We start from the raw sequence: 16,748 nt of genomic DNA, 5'->3' as shown, positions 1-16,748 counted from the left end.
CTTTAGTATTGGTCTGTATTCTAGTAAATATTTTGAAATAAAAACAAATATGAAACTTTAATCTAGAAATGATTAGATTATATCAACAAAAGTGCTATAAATTCATACACCTTAAACAATTTTTTCATTCTATAAAATGTCTTCATTTGTTGTTTCTTCTGCTGTAAGGTGAATGTAAATGATGGAAACATTGGTGACGTTCCTCCTCACTGATCTCTGATACAAGGTCTCATTCTTAGATTATTCCTCTGTTTAACAAGATTAATTATTATTATGAAAGCACTTTCATGTGACCTTCATGAGATAAAGAGCAATAAGTTCTGCAGAAGTGTGTTCTGCTTGTATCCTCTGATCGTTTACTTCCTTCGATCTGTTTGTCTGTGTTTTAGGTGTTTTGTGTGGCTTTAATATCAATCTGCCGAATAAAGTAGAAGCTCTGAAAGGATCCTGTGTTTTCATCCCCTGCACATTTGATATTGATCAACGATATGAAGATGATCTCACTGACAGTGCAAAGAGAATGTGGGTTAAAGTTGAAAACCCTCCCGTTATAGTGTTTGACTCCAGCAGCCCCAACACTGGACTGTTAAAAGGAGAAATATTTGGCACTGCTACACAGAAAAACTGCACCACACGATTCGATAATGTTGATCAGAGACATAATGGGTCATATTACTTCAGAATCGAAACCAGTGGTAAATTGAAATATAACTACAGAGGACCTACATACTCTCAAGTTGAAATTGTCGTCTTAGGTGAGTGTCATATTGTTCATGCTGCTTCTATAGTGTGACTGGACATGAAAAAGACATCTACTGTACATTATATATCTTTATTATTTGATATATTAATCGATATGATCTGGTAATATTTGATGTCTCTGTCTGTGTTTCAGGATCTCCACCCAAACCTACGCTGATTGTCTTTAAGGATCAGCAGAAGGTGATGAAGAAGAAGGTGGAGGTGATTGAGGGAAGTTCAGTGAGTCTGCGCTGCTCTACTAAGATCTTCTGTCCGTCTCGTCCACCATCTCTCACATGGAGCTCGTCTCTCATCGAGAGCGTCACAGGACAACAGTATCAGAACAAACTGAGCTCATCTCTGATCTGAACTTCACTGTTTCTCACCGTCATCACAGAGTCACTTTCACCTGCACTGCAACACACCAGATACAGCAACAGAAAAAAACACACAAGCTGAAGCAGATCACAAAAAAAGAGTCCCTTCATCTACTCGTTCAGTGTAAGACAGGAATTATTTCAATCTGTGCTGAATGATCATCTATAATTAGTGCTGGAAATCATACAGTAATCGTCTGAATGATTTTCTCCTCCACTAGATGCTCCTAAAAACACATCGGTGAGGATAAATCCAGCTGGTTTAGTTCTGGAGGGTCGTTCAGTGACTCTGATCTGCAGCAGTGATGCAAACCCAGCAGTGAACTACACCTGGTACAGAGACACTGAGAGACCTCTGAATCCAGTTCAGACCGGACCAAACCTGACCATCAACAACACCGACCCGACACACAGCGGACGATACTACTGTACAGCTGAGAACAAACACGGCACACAGAACTCATCAGTGCTGCTGGACGTCCAGTGTGAGTGTTACGAGTCTTTACTAACTTTTACATTTAATTTACACACACACACACATTTTAAAATCTGGAATCTGAGGTAGCAAAAAAACGAAATACTGAGAAACTCTCCTTTAAAGTTGTCCAAATGAATTCTTAGCGATGCATATTACTAATACAAAATGTAATTTTGATATATGTAAAGTAGTAAATTTACAAAATATCTTCATGGAACATGTTTTTTACTTAATATCCTAATGAATTTTGGTATAAAAGAAAAATCTATCATTTTTTTACCCATACAATGTTTTTTGGCCATTGCTACAAATATATCACAGTGACTTAAGACTGCCTTTGTGGCTCCAAGTTCGTTCACACACACATATACATAAAACATTTATATATGTGAGTATGTGCGCACTGAACAAATTATTTTTATTTTATTGCCCCAATTTTTCATGAGCTGAACTCAAAGATCTAAGACTTTTTCTATGTACACAAAGGCCTATTTCCCTCAAATATTGTTCACAAATCTGTCTAAATCTGTGTTAGAGAGCACTTAACTCCTTTGCTGAGTGTGGCGGCGGAGGCGTGGTTCAGCGAGATCTGCGACGGGAGAGAGAGTGAGGAGACGAGCGGTGGTAAGTGGCTCAAGTGAGAAACAAGTAACACCTGCTTCTCGTTGCAGTGATTGGCGTGGGGAATCGGCATTTAAGCCGCCCGCGAACTGGCAGAGAGAGAGAGAGCTGAGGACTCGTGGGAGAAAGCAGCAGACGTGCGGGAGAGACCGTAAACCAGAATAGTGTTCAGTGAACGTGATTGATGCACATGTGGCGCAAGTTTTGTTTTCTTTTTGAGCTAATAAATATTCCCACGAGCCTCAGAACGCCGACTCCGTTCTCCTTCCTTCTCAGTTGATCTTGAGCTTAATATCTCTACACCGAGATAATCCATCCACTTCACAGGTGTGGCATATCAAGATGATGATTAGACAGCATGATTATTGCACTGGTGTGCCTTAGGCTGGACACAGTAAAAGACCAATCTAAAATGTCCAGTTTTATCACACAGCACAATGCAACAGATGTCGCAAGTTTTGAGGGAGCATGCTGACTGCAGGAATCTTCACCAGAGCTGTTGCCCATGAATTAAATGTTCATTTCTCTACCATAAGCCGTCTCCAAATGGTTTCAGAGAATTTGGCAGTATATCCAACCGGCCTCACAACCGCAGACCACGTGTAACCACACCAGCCCAGGACCTCCACATCCAGCATCTTCACCTCCAAGATCGTCTGAGACCAGGCACCTGGACAACTGTTGCAACAATCAGTTTGCATAACCTAAGGCACACCAGTGCAATAATCAGGCTGTCTAATCATCATCTTGATACAGTATGTCACACCTGAGAGGAGGATGGATTATCTCGGCGAAGAAGAAGTGCTCACTAACACAGATTTAGACAGATTTGTGAATGATATTTGAGACAAATAGGCCTTTTGTGTAGAAAAAGTCTTAGATCTTTGAGTTAAGCTCATGAAAAATGAGGGCAAAAAAAAAAAAGTGTATAATTTTGTTCAGTATAGCACCTATGTATACATTGGGGAAGTCGTAGCCTAACGGTTAGGCGGGAATTGTGGGTGGGGGGAGTGCATGTACAGTTCTCTCTCCACCTTCAATACCACGACTTAGGTGTCCTTGAGCAAGGCATCGAACCCCCAACTGCTCCCCGGGCGCCGCAGCATAAATGGCTGCCCACTGCTCCGGGTGTGTGCTCACAGTGTGTGTGCATTTCGAATGGGTTAAATGCAGAGCACGAATTCTGAGTATGGGTCACCATACTTGGCTGAATGTCACGTCACTTTCACTTTCACACATTAAATTACTTCAAGCACGAATTAATGGAGACGTTGAACAGTGTTCGTATCTCAACTTCACGTGCTGCACTATTTACCACCTGTGACTGTCACAGGATTGCGCTCATGCTCAATTCATCTTACTGACACATTTTTTGAGCAGTTGATGTGTGATCTCTCTTCAGTATTCGTGCCTAGTAATGTTAAAGTGAAGCAGTTTTACTTTTCTGTAGTTTTTCAATGGCTCTAGATCACACCGATGACATGAGCAGTCCAAGGCTGTGCATTTATTGCATGAACAGAGCAAAAAATTTAAGTGTCTAAATTATACACAAAGTTGCATTGAATGATAAATGTGTTTTAACAATGTCGTTAAACTGAATGTACAAAGGGAAGTGATTAAACTAACCACAGCATTAACATCAACCTTGAAATAAGAGTGTGAGGTTTATCTGATAATCAGATGCATAGAGTTTGTTGCATAGAGTTATTCTTCATTTGTGGTGGCAAGAAGTGTCCCTTTACTTTACAACAGTTGAAATAAACTTTAAATTCCAATAAATCAATGTAAAATATTATTAAATGTAAATCATCAAATTTTTATATTTTGTAGGGTAAACACAATTTGCGCTGTGTTAATAGTATTTTTGTTTTAAAATACATATTTAAATGAGTTTGAGTGATTGCACTGGTATCAAAATATGCCATACCTCAGATAGCTATCATGGAGTGTAATTGCAACAATATAAATAAAAACATATTTTGTTTTATTTAGGAGAAATATTGTCTCCCTCAAATTCATGTCTGTGGTGTTAGAACAATGGATGTCGCCCCTATAATAAAAGGGAGAATTCTATTTGAACTACTTCCTGTGTGTAAAGGTCATTGCAGATGCTGGTTGATCTGAGAGCTGCATGGGGAGCTCAGTCTTTCTTATAAATTTTCTAAAAGTTAGCTCAATTTCTGATAATTTCAAGTGCCATACTTTATTAGTGTCTGTGGTGTAATGCTGATAACTTGTAGATGTGACATATTTCAATACAAATTTTGATAAGTACATAATTATTAACATTTCCAAAATGTCCCCAGATCTTAAAATCATCATGACCTCTATTTCAGAAAAGTCTGGGTTTGGGCTGATTTGTCTGTGGTGTTGTGTCTTTCCTGGTAACAACACAGACTCTATAGTAACTTGCAATATGAAGACTGTGGTGTTACTTCAAAATGTATCTGAAATTTCTTTCCTTCAGAACCATTTTATCTTATAATTTAATGTTTTTAGACTGTAAAATGTTTTAATATTTTAGAATAAAGACTATAAAGGTACCGCAGACCATTTTTCCTTTCTCCTTAAACATTTCTTTTAAAAACTGAAATTAAAATGATTAGTGAAACTGAATCCTTAAAGTAACTTATTAATTATTACTAGGGATGCACCGAAATTTCGGCCACCGAAAATTTTCGGCCGAAAATGGCCTTTTCGGTTTTCGGCCGATAGACTTTTATCACCGAAACAACACGGCCGAAATGTTGTGATGACGCAAACAGAAACCGCGACCTGCACGTGCACCTGCATAGCGCAGACCACGAGCTCCACGCGATATTCACTTAACACCAGTGAGAACATTCTCTCTCTTCTTACACCTTTATTCGCAGCACTAAAACGTCTCCTAACAAAGAGATTAAGACGGACCACGAAGTAAAAACAAAGAAAAGTACAGTCTTATAGAGTCTGTTAGCACACGTCTCACTGAGATCTTTTCGGATCCTCTGCACTTCATCGCGAATGTGCTTGATCCGCGTTATAAAGACCATTACTTGGATGCGGAAATAAGGCAGCGCGCACGAGAAATGACCCAGGCCGCGCTGGATGCGGAGAACCCGCGTGGAGACGGAGAAGCGCCAAGTGCAGGAGACAGATCAGAGCGCAGAAAAAAGACTGGTCTCTGCACCAGATGAGTGGCATGCACCATCGCTGTCTGATATGTTCAGTGGAATTCTGCAAGAAAGTGCCTCAAGTAATAAGAATACGTTGGCTATTTTGTTCTTAGGCTACTATACACACACACACACACACACACACAAACATATATACATACATAATATCAGATTGTAGCCATATTTATGCTAGATTTTCTGCTAGATTTCTGCTTTAATTTGATAAAAATGTTTATTTATGCCCTGGCCCTATTTAAATACACTCTCTCAAATATTTCTCAAATGTCAGGCAGATGACAAGCTCAACTGCTCAACAGCTATATGGTTATCTGTCTGAAGTCCCCATCCCCAGAAGTGATAACAGTCTTGCCAACTGGAGAAGTAATGCACTTTCTAGTCCTACATAGAAAAATTTCAAATGCACTTCACCTAAATGCACTTTGTTTTTATGAGAGAACTGTTCATTTTAAAACCTTTCTGCAGGCCAGTAGGCCTGTTCATTATTATTAAATATACACGAGTGGGATACATTTTTAGTTTGAATTTTATTTTCTACTGTGCATTGTTGCAATGTGCTTAATAAATATTTGCATCATTTGTAATTATGTATTTTTATGTTTTTTTTTTTTAAATAAGTTATGTAATTGTAATTATTTCTGAAACTTTAATATTAATTTATGCAATTGCAATGTCTTAATTTTAGTAAAGTTAGTACACGGTCATAGCAATAAATGCAACGGTACTAATAATTGGCATATTTTCTTTCGGTGTTTCGGTTTTCGGCCTTGGTTTTCTCTTTTTCGGTTTTCGGTTTCGGTGAATCCCTAGAAGGTTGCATATCCCTGCTCATTTCAGAACAAAACAAAATTTTACTTTAAATATTGGTAACACCATAGACACAATTGGTCTTCGCCAGTGTTTGATTGAAATCATCTAAAAATCAAAATGTTCTTATGCTTCTATTTTAATTGATATAGAATATTAAACTAATTTTAAATGCTTAGCAATACATTTTATTAAAAACAAACAAGCATTTTTACAAATTCTGCCTCTCATTTTCCATCCCAATTGAGGAACGACCCTACTATAGCAAACTGACATCAGTCTTGTTTTCTTTCAGAATAGTCATTCGCCGATGGAGAGGGAAAGTTAAATACTATAGCATTTTATTTAATGAAAATGAAATAGATGTTTTCTCACTGAAAGAGAAGTAATCTTGCGCTCATAGACGTGCCAGATATCTGCAGCTAATCTGAATAAAAAGCAGAATGAACTGATTTAACGTTAAGGAGTGTGTCAGATACTTAGCCTAATCAACACAGGTGGACCATAATCAAGTGATCAATCCCATAGTATAAATATCGCTGACTTACCTCTATCCATTGGCGGTTTATCAGCATCCCTCCTCCACCCCATCTCCTCATTTTGAGTTCACTTTATAAATAGACGGGGAAGGGGGGGGTACTCTAGGTTCGGGCAATTCCCCAGACAGCATGCCAAATACGCATACCATACCTCAGCTAATTATATGTAAGCGTGAACTCGTGAAATACAATTTATTAATGATGCAGGGCTAATTGACATATGATTTATTACAGTACAGAAACTATAAAGTAAATTTTATAAGTTATTCTGTGCAGAAAATTTTAATAATTGTTTGTAGTACGTATATAAAATAATCATAAATTGCCACTAGGAAAAAAATAATGACGAAATGCACCTGGTGTAATAAAAATTTAGCTTATACTTAATTCTTTTTAAGCTCTTTTTTAAAATCTTGGCTTACATTAATTTCTTCATATGCTATAGCATCATTAAGCTAACATCTAACAAATGGACAAAAGTGTTTTTTTTTTCTTTCTGTAACCTATTATTCTCTAAACATTAAGGCTGCTGTGTAATTTGCCCCTTGACTAAGCAGTTAAAAAATCCTGTGAATGCACTTAAAGAACGCAGAATCAAACTGTTAAACGAATCAAACTGAATTGAATCATGAATTGAATTGAATCGTTATGAATTTCCAAAAATTGTGCTTGAATCGAATTGAAAACCTATGAATCATGAATCGAATCTTTTCACTGTCTACCCAAAGATTCACAGCCCTAATTACAAGTCTTTATTCATACAAATATTAAAAAAATTTAAGTCACTTGTTTTGCACAGTGAAGCATTACCAACCTCTATACTGCATATAACAGATTGTAAAATATGACTATATATTGTGTCTGGCTACATTCTTTTCTATTCATTTAGATGCTCCTAAAAACACGTTGGTGAGGATAAATCCAGCTGGTTTAGTTCTGGAGGGTCGTTCAGTGACTCTGATCTGCAGCAGTGATGCAAACCCAGCAGTGAACTACACCTGGTACAGAGACACTGAGAGACCTCTGAATCCAGTTCAGACCGGACCAAACCTGACCATCAACAACACCGACCCGACACACAGCGGACGATATTACTGTACAGCTGAGAACAAACACGGCACACAGAACTCATCAGTGCTGCTGGACGTCCAGTGTGAGTGTTAAAGGGGACATCAGATGCAAAAAAAATTCTTGCATATAAATGTGTCTTAGTAGTGTGAGGAAACATCCACCCTAAATTCATGTCCACCCTCCTACAGTTCTACGCTGTCTGCAGTTTTATCAACAATCAAGCAGCTGTAGAGATAGCAATGTTTCATGAGCAATACAGGTGTTTTGTAGCTGAATTTAAAAGTTCACATAAGACTCTTCAATTGAATCTGATAAACTTAATCTGATCCTTGATAACATTAATACAGTGAATATAGTGCCATTACAACAGTAACTGCAGCAAACACATAACAATGCTCTAGACAGCACTGAATGTAAAGTGTATAGTTTATAGTGAAGATAAATGTAAATTGCAATGCAAACAGAGATAATCATCTTTTAAAATTCTGGATGTTTAATGCCTACAAAAGAAGAGAAGATAAGAAGAAGAGAAAACTAGGGGTGCACGTAAAAGTCTGTGCATATATTAATCACGAATCTTCATTAATGCTTGCACAGGTTCGGAGCGATCCTCTCCATTAATATCCTCTGCCTCAATCAGGCTTAAATTAATAAGCAATATAGAGGACATCACTGTTTACAATATAACCAGAGCATATTCTGAGCTTGAGGGGCGGGAGGTTCAGATGCACTCGAGGAGGTTTAGCCAATCACAACACACTGAGCCAGCTGACCAATCTCAGCCCATCGAGTATTTCTGAGGGAGGGGCTTTATTATAGGAAATAAATTGAGGTGTTTGTCAGAGAAGGGACATATCGGTGTGGAATAATTTAAAGTATATGAAAAATAATGCGTAAAAAAAAAAAAAAAAACTGAAGGATGAACACGTTAGACTACACCCCACAAACACAATCAATCCTAGATAAAAAAAAAAACCTTTAAAGTTACAATATAGCATTTTGAAATGCACGATTTTGATATAAATTCTTTATAAAACTGCACTTAAACAATGAAATTGCAATCAGCAACTCTTCTGTAAAGCCAATGCAGTGATCAAACTCTGGGGAATGAGTCAATGTAATGCAAATATGTTCATAAATAATTTTAGTCATGACAACTTAATTATAATTTAATTTGTACCATAAACAAATCAGTATTATTGTGTTAACAGCTCAAAATAATAAAAATAAATTTGCACATAAAATGAAAATTGCCCTTGTTCCAAACCGGCATGACTTAGTTTTCTGAGAAAGATATTTTGAGAAATGTCTCGGTATCTTTTCATTCATACAATGGAAGTCAATTGGGTCCAAAGTTGTTCCCAACATTCTTCAAAATATCTTTTTGAAATAAAGTCATAAAGGTTTGGTGAGTAAATTACAGAATATACATTTTTGGGTGAAGACTTTTTATAACCGAGTACTACTGTAGTCAGAAGAGTAAAATGAGTTCTTCAGCACAATAATGTCACTTTCACCAGTGTGGTGTTTTGTAGACAGAACTAACCCTAACTTAATCATTCTGGCTTGTTCTTCTTTTCTACTTTAGCAAACTATTAGCTTACAGCCAGAAAGACCATGAGCAGTAATCATCTTGACATTAAATAAGAGAGAAAGACAAAAGTTAGTTGTTTCCTTAACAGTCCTCTTTGTTGTCTTTAAATACACATAAACATTTGTAATTCAAAACACTTTAAATCTCAAATTGATTCATAAACATGTTGGCAAAAAATACTACACACTGTATAGATCAAATAAACAATAAATAAATAAATAAATTATTGCAACCTTATCAACCTCAACCTGTACCAAATGTACAGGAATTAAAAAAATATAAGAAACTGATTCATAATATTAATAAAGCTATTTTAGTATCTCAGTGATGATGAATACTAATTATATGACACTTTAAATAATTAAATAGCAGCTTTATCATTACAGAAGAAATACAAATGTAACCCTTATTTGGTGTTGGGGAGGTTTTTGTCCACTAAAGGGTAATGTTGAGTTTTAATTTGGCCACAACTTTCTCTGTGTTTCAGCAAATGGAATGATTTTTGGTGACAAATCTTATTTTAATATGTATTTTGGGGAAATGTTTTGAACAATTTTAAAACATGTGGGAAAATTCACTACCCTTTAATTTTGTTTGTGGATTTAAACATCCACTAAATTAAACTGCTGTAAAAATGTATCATATATATATATATATATATATATATATATATATATATATATATATATATATATATATATATATATATATATATATATATATATATATATATCTGAAACATTTTTACAGCAGTGTAATTGCCATGTCCATAAATTATGTCACTGATTTGGGGAAGAAAAAAATTACTTGTTTTCAATATAAATAGTCATTGTGGAGTGTATTATTATTATTTTTTTACCTTTTATAACAGTCTTGGGCATGTCAAAGATTAGTAACAACATTGGCTTTGATGCATTGCTAGTTTTTGTGCAGCATTAGATTCTTATTTTTTCTCCCTCATTTATTGTTCGTGGCTGCTTTTGCCCCATTGACTTCCATTATAACGACATTTTGATTGCAAAGCCATGACACAATAAAATCATGCATTCTTGATGGTTGGTGGATTTCCCTGTTGGGAAGAGGAAAAATTTTAATTTTTACAGTTGATCGCTAGGTGGGACCATTTAGTTTAGCTTAGTTTCTGGCTTGTATATGGAGTTATATGGAGTATAACAGCATAACCCACAAGGGTTAATAAATACATTAAATATCTTGTTAGATCTCTTCTGTATCATAACGATTATATTTTCTCTTTCAGTTGCACCCAATATCTCCATCTCTTGCAGTCGAAGCAGTGTAACGGAGTGTGTGTGTGAGGCTCATGGGAATCCCTGTCCTACACTAGAGTGGCGTCTGTCTGGACGTGTGATCACTAACTCTACAGAAACCTCCATCAGTGAGGAGACGTTAGGAAGCACAGGAGTGAAGAGCGTCCTGAACATCCATCAGTCCCTCACAGACACGGACGTCCTGCAGTGTTTCAGCACAAACAAATACAGCAGCGCCAGTCAACAGTTTCAGGACGTCCTGGACTATTATTGTATGATTTTAAGAGTATAAAGCATAAAAAAACTTAAACTTCTAAATAAAATTAATTCTTTACCATATAAATGTTATCTGAAAAAAGTACTGCAATAACTAATTTAACTAAAATGAATAAAAAAAAAAAAACTATTTACATTTAAAGGAATATTACAAAAACACAAAAAAGTTACAAAATTACTCAAACGAAAGTAAAAAAGAAAAAATTATCTAAAGTTTTGTGTACTTTTTATTGCTATAGTAAATATTTTAACTTTAAACTTAATATCAAATCAGTGTTATTTCACCAAGATACCAAGTTTTTATTGATATATTTAATCACTTACATTTTTTATATTATCATATTAAATTGTGACGTTTTAGTTATTTTGCGTTTTGTAATTTCTAGTGTTTATTATGTATATATGTGTGTCTGTATATTTTTTATTATTGATTTTTATGTCAGTTTGAGTTATTTTAGTACATCAGTTTAAACTAAGTGAAATTTTTTCCTCAGAAACTTGCTGAAATAAAACATAGATTTAACAAAACTTTTTTTAATGGTTTTGGTTTTAGTTTTAGTTAGCTATAATAATCCTGAATCTTTTCATTATTCCTCCATCGACTTCTCAAACGCTGACCCGCCGTCAGGAGAGATCAGAAACACAGAGAACAACACCTCAACATCTGAGACAGAGCCCAAAAAACCAGACATGACAGCAACGATCATAGACACGTCCTCACCGGCATCAGAAGACGTGATTTATGAAAACACGAGCCATCGCTACAGACAGAAGGAAGCACTGGTCAGCGCAGATGATGCAGAAAAACAAGACTGAACCAAAACCTTTGAATCTTTGAGCAACAATTTAAGAGATCCTTCATCTAAAAATAACAATTACAAACCTACAGAACTTTCTTTCATCTGCGGAACATTAAAGAAGATATTTTAAGTGTTTATTCCTCATCGTTTTAACAGGAGAGATCACTCAAAAAGGCAAATTTGCTGTTAATGTCATCACCATCAGGCCATTAACGATGAAGATTACTTTTTTTATCTATTTTATTTTCTTGGTGATTTATAAGATGCAAAGCCGCAGCTACGGTCACTCTGAAAGGCAAAAAAAGCAACAAAAAAAAAAAAAAAGTTCTTATGAAGCGAAACGATTTTAGAGTTCTGTATAGTTTAGGGTGACCATATTATAGTGTTTCAAAAAGAGGAAAGTAGGGGAGGAGTTTGTGGGTGGGGCTTCATCTAACAGTATACAGGTGCTTCTCAATAAATTTGAATGTTGTGGAGAGGTTCCTTTATTTCCGTAATTCAACTCGAGTTGTGAAACTTGTGTATTAAATATATCCAATGGACACTGACTGAAGTAGTTTAAAGGGTTAGTTCACTCAAAAATCAAAATTATGTCATTGATAACTCACCCTAATGTTGTTCCAAACCCGTGAGACCTCCGTTCATCTTCAGAACACAGTTTACGATATTTTAGATTTAGTCCGAGAGCTCTCAGTCCCTCCATTGAAGCTGTGTGTACGGTATACTGTCCATGTCTACAAAGGTAAGAAAAACATCATCAAAGTAGTCCATGTGACATCAGAGGGTCAGATAGAATTTTTTGAAGCATCGAAAATACATTTTTGTCCAAAAATAGCAAAAACTACGACTTTATTCAGCATTGTCTGAATAAAGACAATCAGACTGAGATGATTCTGGCTCACATTTAACAAAAACCTCAACAATCTCAACAAATTAGAATACTAAGACCAATAAAAAATATTTTTACTGAACTGTTGCCCTTTTGGAAAGTATGTTCATTTATTGTACATGTACTCAATACTTGGTAGGAGCTCCTTTTGCTTTAATTACTGCCTCAATTCAGCGTGGCATGGAGGTGATCAGTTTGTGGCACTGCTGAGGTGGCCTGGAAGCCCAGGTTTCTTTGACAGTGGCCTTCAGCTCATATGCATTGTTTAATCCCTTGTTTCTCATTTTCCTCTTGACGATAATCCATAGTTTCTCTCTGGGGTTCAGGTCTTGTGAGTTTGCTGTACAGTCAATCACACCAACACCATGGTCATTTAACCAACTTTTGGTGCTTTTGGCAGTGTGGGCAGGTGCCAAATCCTGCTGGAAAATGAAATCAGCATCTTCAAAAAGCTGGTCAGCAGAAGGAAGCATGAGGTGCTCAAACATTTCTTGGTAAACTAGTGTGGTGACTTTGGTTTTCAAAAAACACAATGGACCAACACCAGCAGATGACATTGCACCCCAAATCATCACAGACTCCAGGATCTTGGTTTCCAAAATGAAATACAAAACTTGCATCTGAAAAGAGGACTTTGGACCATTGGACAACATTCCAGTTCTTCTTCTCCTGAGCCCAAGTAAGACGCCTCTGACATTGTCTGTGGTTCAGCAAAGTCCTTGACACGTCTCTGTGTGGTGGCTCTTGATGCCTTGACCCCAGCCTCAGTCCATTCCTTCACTAAAATTATTGAATTGATTTTGCTTGACAATCCTCATAAGGATACAGTTAAATCAGGACCACTACCATCAAGTATATTTATGACAATTATAATTGCATACAGTTAGTGTTGGCGGTATGGTTATGTTCTGGGCAACGCTCCACACGCCTTCCATGCAGCCATGCTTAGATAGAGTGGGGAGAGCAGCAAGACAAACCCTCCTGGGGTAAAGAACATAACCATTATAAGCAGACATAATTACAATTCACAATTACATGAGTTGTAAATTAATGTTATAGAGACTGCTTCCAATGAAGAGACTGTAAAGAAAGAACAAAGTTAGATTACAGGTTCAGTTGGTGGAGTTGGGGTTGGATGAGGGAGTTAATTGCAAGCAGCGATGCGATGGAAGAGACGCTGAAGAATGGGAATTTAAATAGAACGAATGTGATAAGTGTCAAGACTGGATTGGTACACGTCAGGAACAGCTGACTGTCGGCTAATGCAAGCGTGACTAACGTGGCCTGACTGAACTAACGTAATGCTGAATTTCTCTCGGTTGGTTGTGCATCTTTTTCTTCCACACTTTTTCCTTCCACTCAACTTTCTGTTAACATGCTTGGATACAGCACTCTGTGAACAGCCAGCTTCTTTGGCAATGAATGTTTGTGGCTTAACCTCCTTGCGAAGGGTACAAATGATTGTCTTCTGGACAACTGTCAGATCAGCAGTCTTCACCATGATTGTGTAACCTACTGAACGAAACTGAGACCATTTTGAAGGCTCAGGAAACCTTTACAAGTGTTTTGAGTTGATTAACTGATTGGCATGTCACCATACTAATTTGTTGAGATGTGAATTGGTCGGTTTTTGTTAAATGGGAGCCAAAATCATCACAATTAAAAGAACCAAAGACTTAAACTACTTCAGTCTGTGTGCATATGAATTTATAAATCTCAATTTCAATTTTTACCCTTATGACTGGTTTTGTGGTCCAAGGTCACAAATATCAGATTTTTAAAGATGTGCTGACTTTACACAGTGCTGTGATCTGAAATCGAAAGTGAAAGTAAACAGCGCCAATGCTCATTTAAAAACATTTAAATACACCGCATCGATGGACACTATCCCGGCTGAGCCCTGCCCGCAGAGCTCCTCAAAGATAGACCGTGATATATCAAAACAGCTAATAGATTCAGCACCCAAGGACGGGTTTCTGGAAAACAGCCAGGGAAGCCAGGACATCATATCACAGCCACCAGAAACACTAGACACAGCCCATCTCACCAGACACATTATCCCTCTCTCCCGCATCTCCACTTCTGTGCTTCTCACAGAAAATGGAGGAATTGGTGTATGCTGGTACTAAACTCTCCCACTCATTCGCTGCTAGCCCTCTGATACCAACAAAACAACGGCGGGCCCCCCACCACCAAAGCATGTGGGGCCTGTTCCTATGAGAGCTCTCCGACCACTGCCACAACGCCAGGGCTCAAACCCTCTGTGATAGCAGCTCTCAGTGATATTTGTCGGGTCCCCGCTATAATAGCAGCAACATTCACAAATGCTTACAGAACAAGCAGAACCCAGGGTGCCTGTAGCTTTCTCTATTTCAGTTTTATCACGTAATGGAAAGTCTAAGGCCTTCTCAAGCCGAGGGGCAAACTCATCTGTGGTCTATTATGCATCAAACTAAGATTGATGTAAAGACACAAAGCACTGCCATCAAGCTAGCACTTTTAAACATTCGCTCACTAAAAAATAAATCATTTCTAATCAATGACTTTATAACCACAAATCTGGATTTTATGTTTTTAAATGAAACATGGCTAGAAGACAGCAGCAGTGCAACAGTCCTAAATGAAGCAGCCCCTCCTAACTTCACTTACATGAGAGTCTGCAGGACTGTTAGGAGAGGTGGGGGTGTAGCTGCTCTATTTAAAGATGTCTATCAATGCAAGCAAGTGTCATTTGGTCAGTACTTGTCTTTTGGATATCTAGGGATTGTGCTGAAAGGTGCTCCACACATTCTGTTTATTATTATTTACAGGCCTCCAAAATACTCTCCAACCTTTGTTGAAGAGGTCACAGAAATGGTATCAATGATTTCCTCAGAGTTTGACTGTTTTGCTATTGCAGGGGATTTTAATATTCACATAGATAATGCAGAAAACAAAACTACAAAATAAATTATAATGGTTCTAAACACTTTTGACCTGATTCAGCATGTGCATGGACCCACACACAAAGGTGGACACACTCTGGATCTAATCATAAGTAGGGGTCTAAACATTTCATCCATTGTTATTAAGGACGTAGCACTATCTGATCACTTTATCTGATCACTTCTGTATTTTCTTTGATATATTGATCTCTGCTACCACTGAATCTAGATCTTTCTCTGTCAGAAGGAGATGCATAAACGAGAACACAAGCGTACTATTTATGGAGGCTATATCTTAAACACCAAGCATTTCTGCAGACTCTGTTGATATTCTCCTTGATTCCTTTAACTCAAAAGTTAAGAATGTTATTGATGATATTGCTCCAATAATAGTCAGTAAGAAGACAAACAGACAGAAATCAGTTTGGAGAAGATTGACAGCAGTTCAGACTATGAAAAGACAATGCATAAAAGCCGAGCGGATGTAACTTGAAATTCACTATAGCATCTATAAAGACAGCCTTCATGCTTTTAATGTGAAACTAGCCACAGCTAGACAGAATTTCGTCTCAAACCTTATAAACCGTAACTTAAAAAACACTCTTACTCTTTTTGCCACTGTGGAGAGACTGACAAACCCCCCAAGTCAGATTCCCAGTGAAATGCTCTCAGACAACAAATGCAATGAGTTTGCTTCTTTCTTTTCTGAGAAGATCATCAACATCAGGAAGGCGATTAGCACATCCTCAAGTAATGCAAAGGTCAGAAAGATTTGGCCACAATATCAAAAAGATACTATGTCTATTTTTGGAGCAATTGATATACAATTCTGGAAGACATAGTGCAGCACCTAAAATCATCAATTGACAAACTTCCCACATCCTTTTTCAAAAGTGTGCTTGACTGCTTAAAAGCAGATCTCTTAGAAGTGGTGAATGCCTCACTTCTTTCTGGGACATTTCCAAACTCCCTAAAAACTGCAGTTGTAAAGCCCCTCCTGAAAAAGACCAATCTTGATAACACCATTTTGAGCAATTTTAGATCAATATCTAATCTTCCTTTTATAGGTAAAATTATAGAAAAGGTGGTTTTTAATCAGATGAACAAATAGGAGAGCATAAGTCTAAGTGGACGTCCATGACATGCGGAGTCCCGCAAGGCTCAATTCTTGCACCGCTCTTGTTTAGCCT

At 37.1% G+C, this 16,748-nt stretch overlaps 1 protein-coding gene across 1 annotated transcript; it reads left to right on the top strand.

Annotated features, from left to right (window-relative positions):
* Positions 1-389: 389 nt before the first annotated feature.
* Positions 390-11,012, top strand: LOC113075886 (B-cell receptor CD22-like; the record flags this gene model as incomplete). Its single annotated transcript, XM_026248545.1, has 4 exons — positions 390-755; positions 1,340-1,603; positions 7,626-7,889; positions 10,660-11,012. Coding segments are annotated over 4 exons (1,196 nt in total), but the record flags the coding sequence as incomplete, so codon positions are not given.
* Between the last annotated feature and the right edge of the window lie 5,736 nt (positions 11,013-16,748).

This window comes from Carassius auratus, unplaced genomic scaffold (assembly GCF_003368295.1).
Source record: "Carassius auratus strain Wakin unplaced genomic scaffold, ASM336829v1 scaf_tig00017897, whole genome shotgun sequence".
In the NCBI taxonomy this organism is placed as follows: domain Eukaryota; kingdom Metazoa; phylum Chordata; class Actinopteri; order Cypriniformes; family Cyprinidae; genus Carassius; species Carassius auratus.
This window is presented reverse-complemented; position numbering and strand designations above follow the sequence as displayed.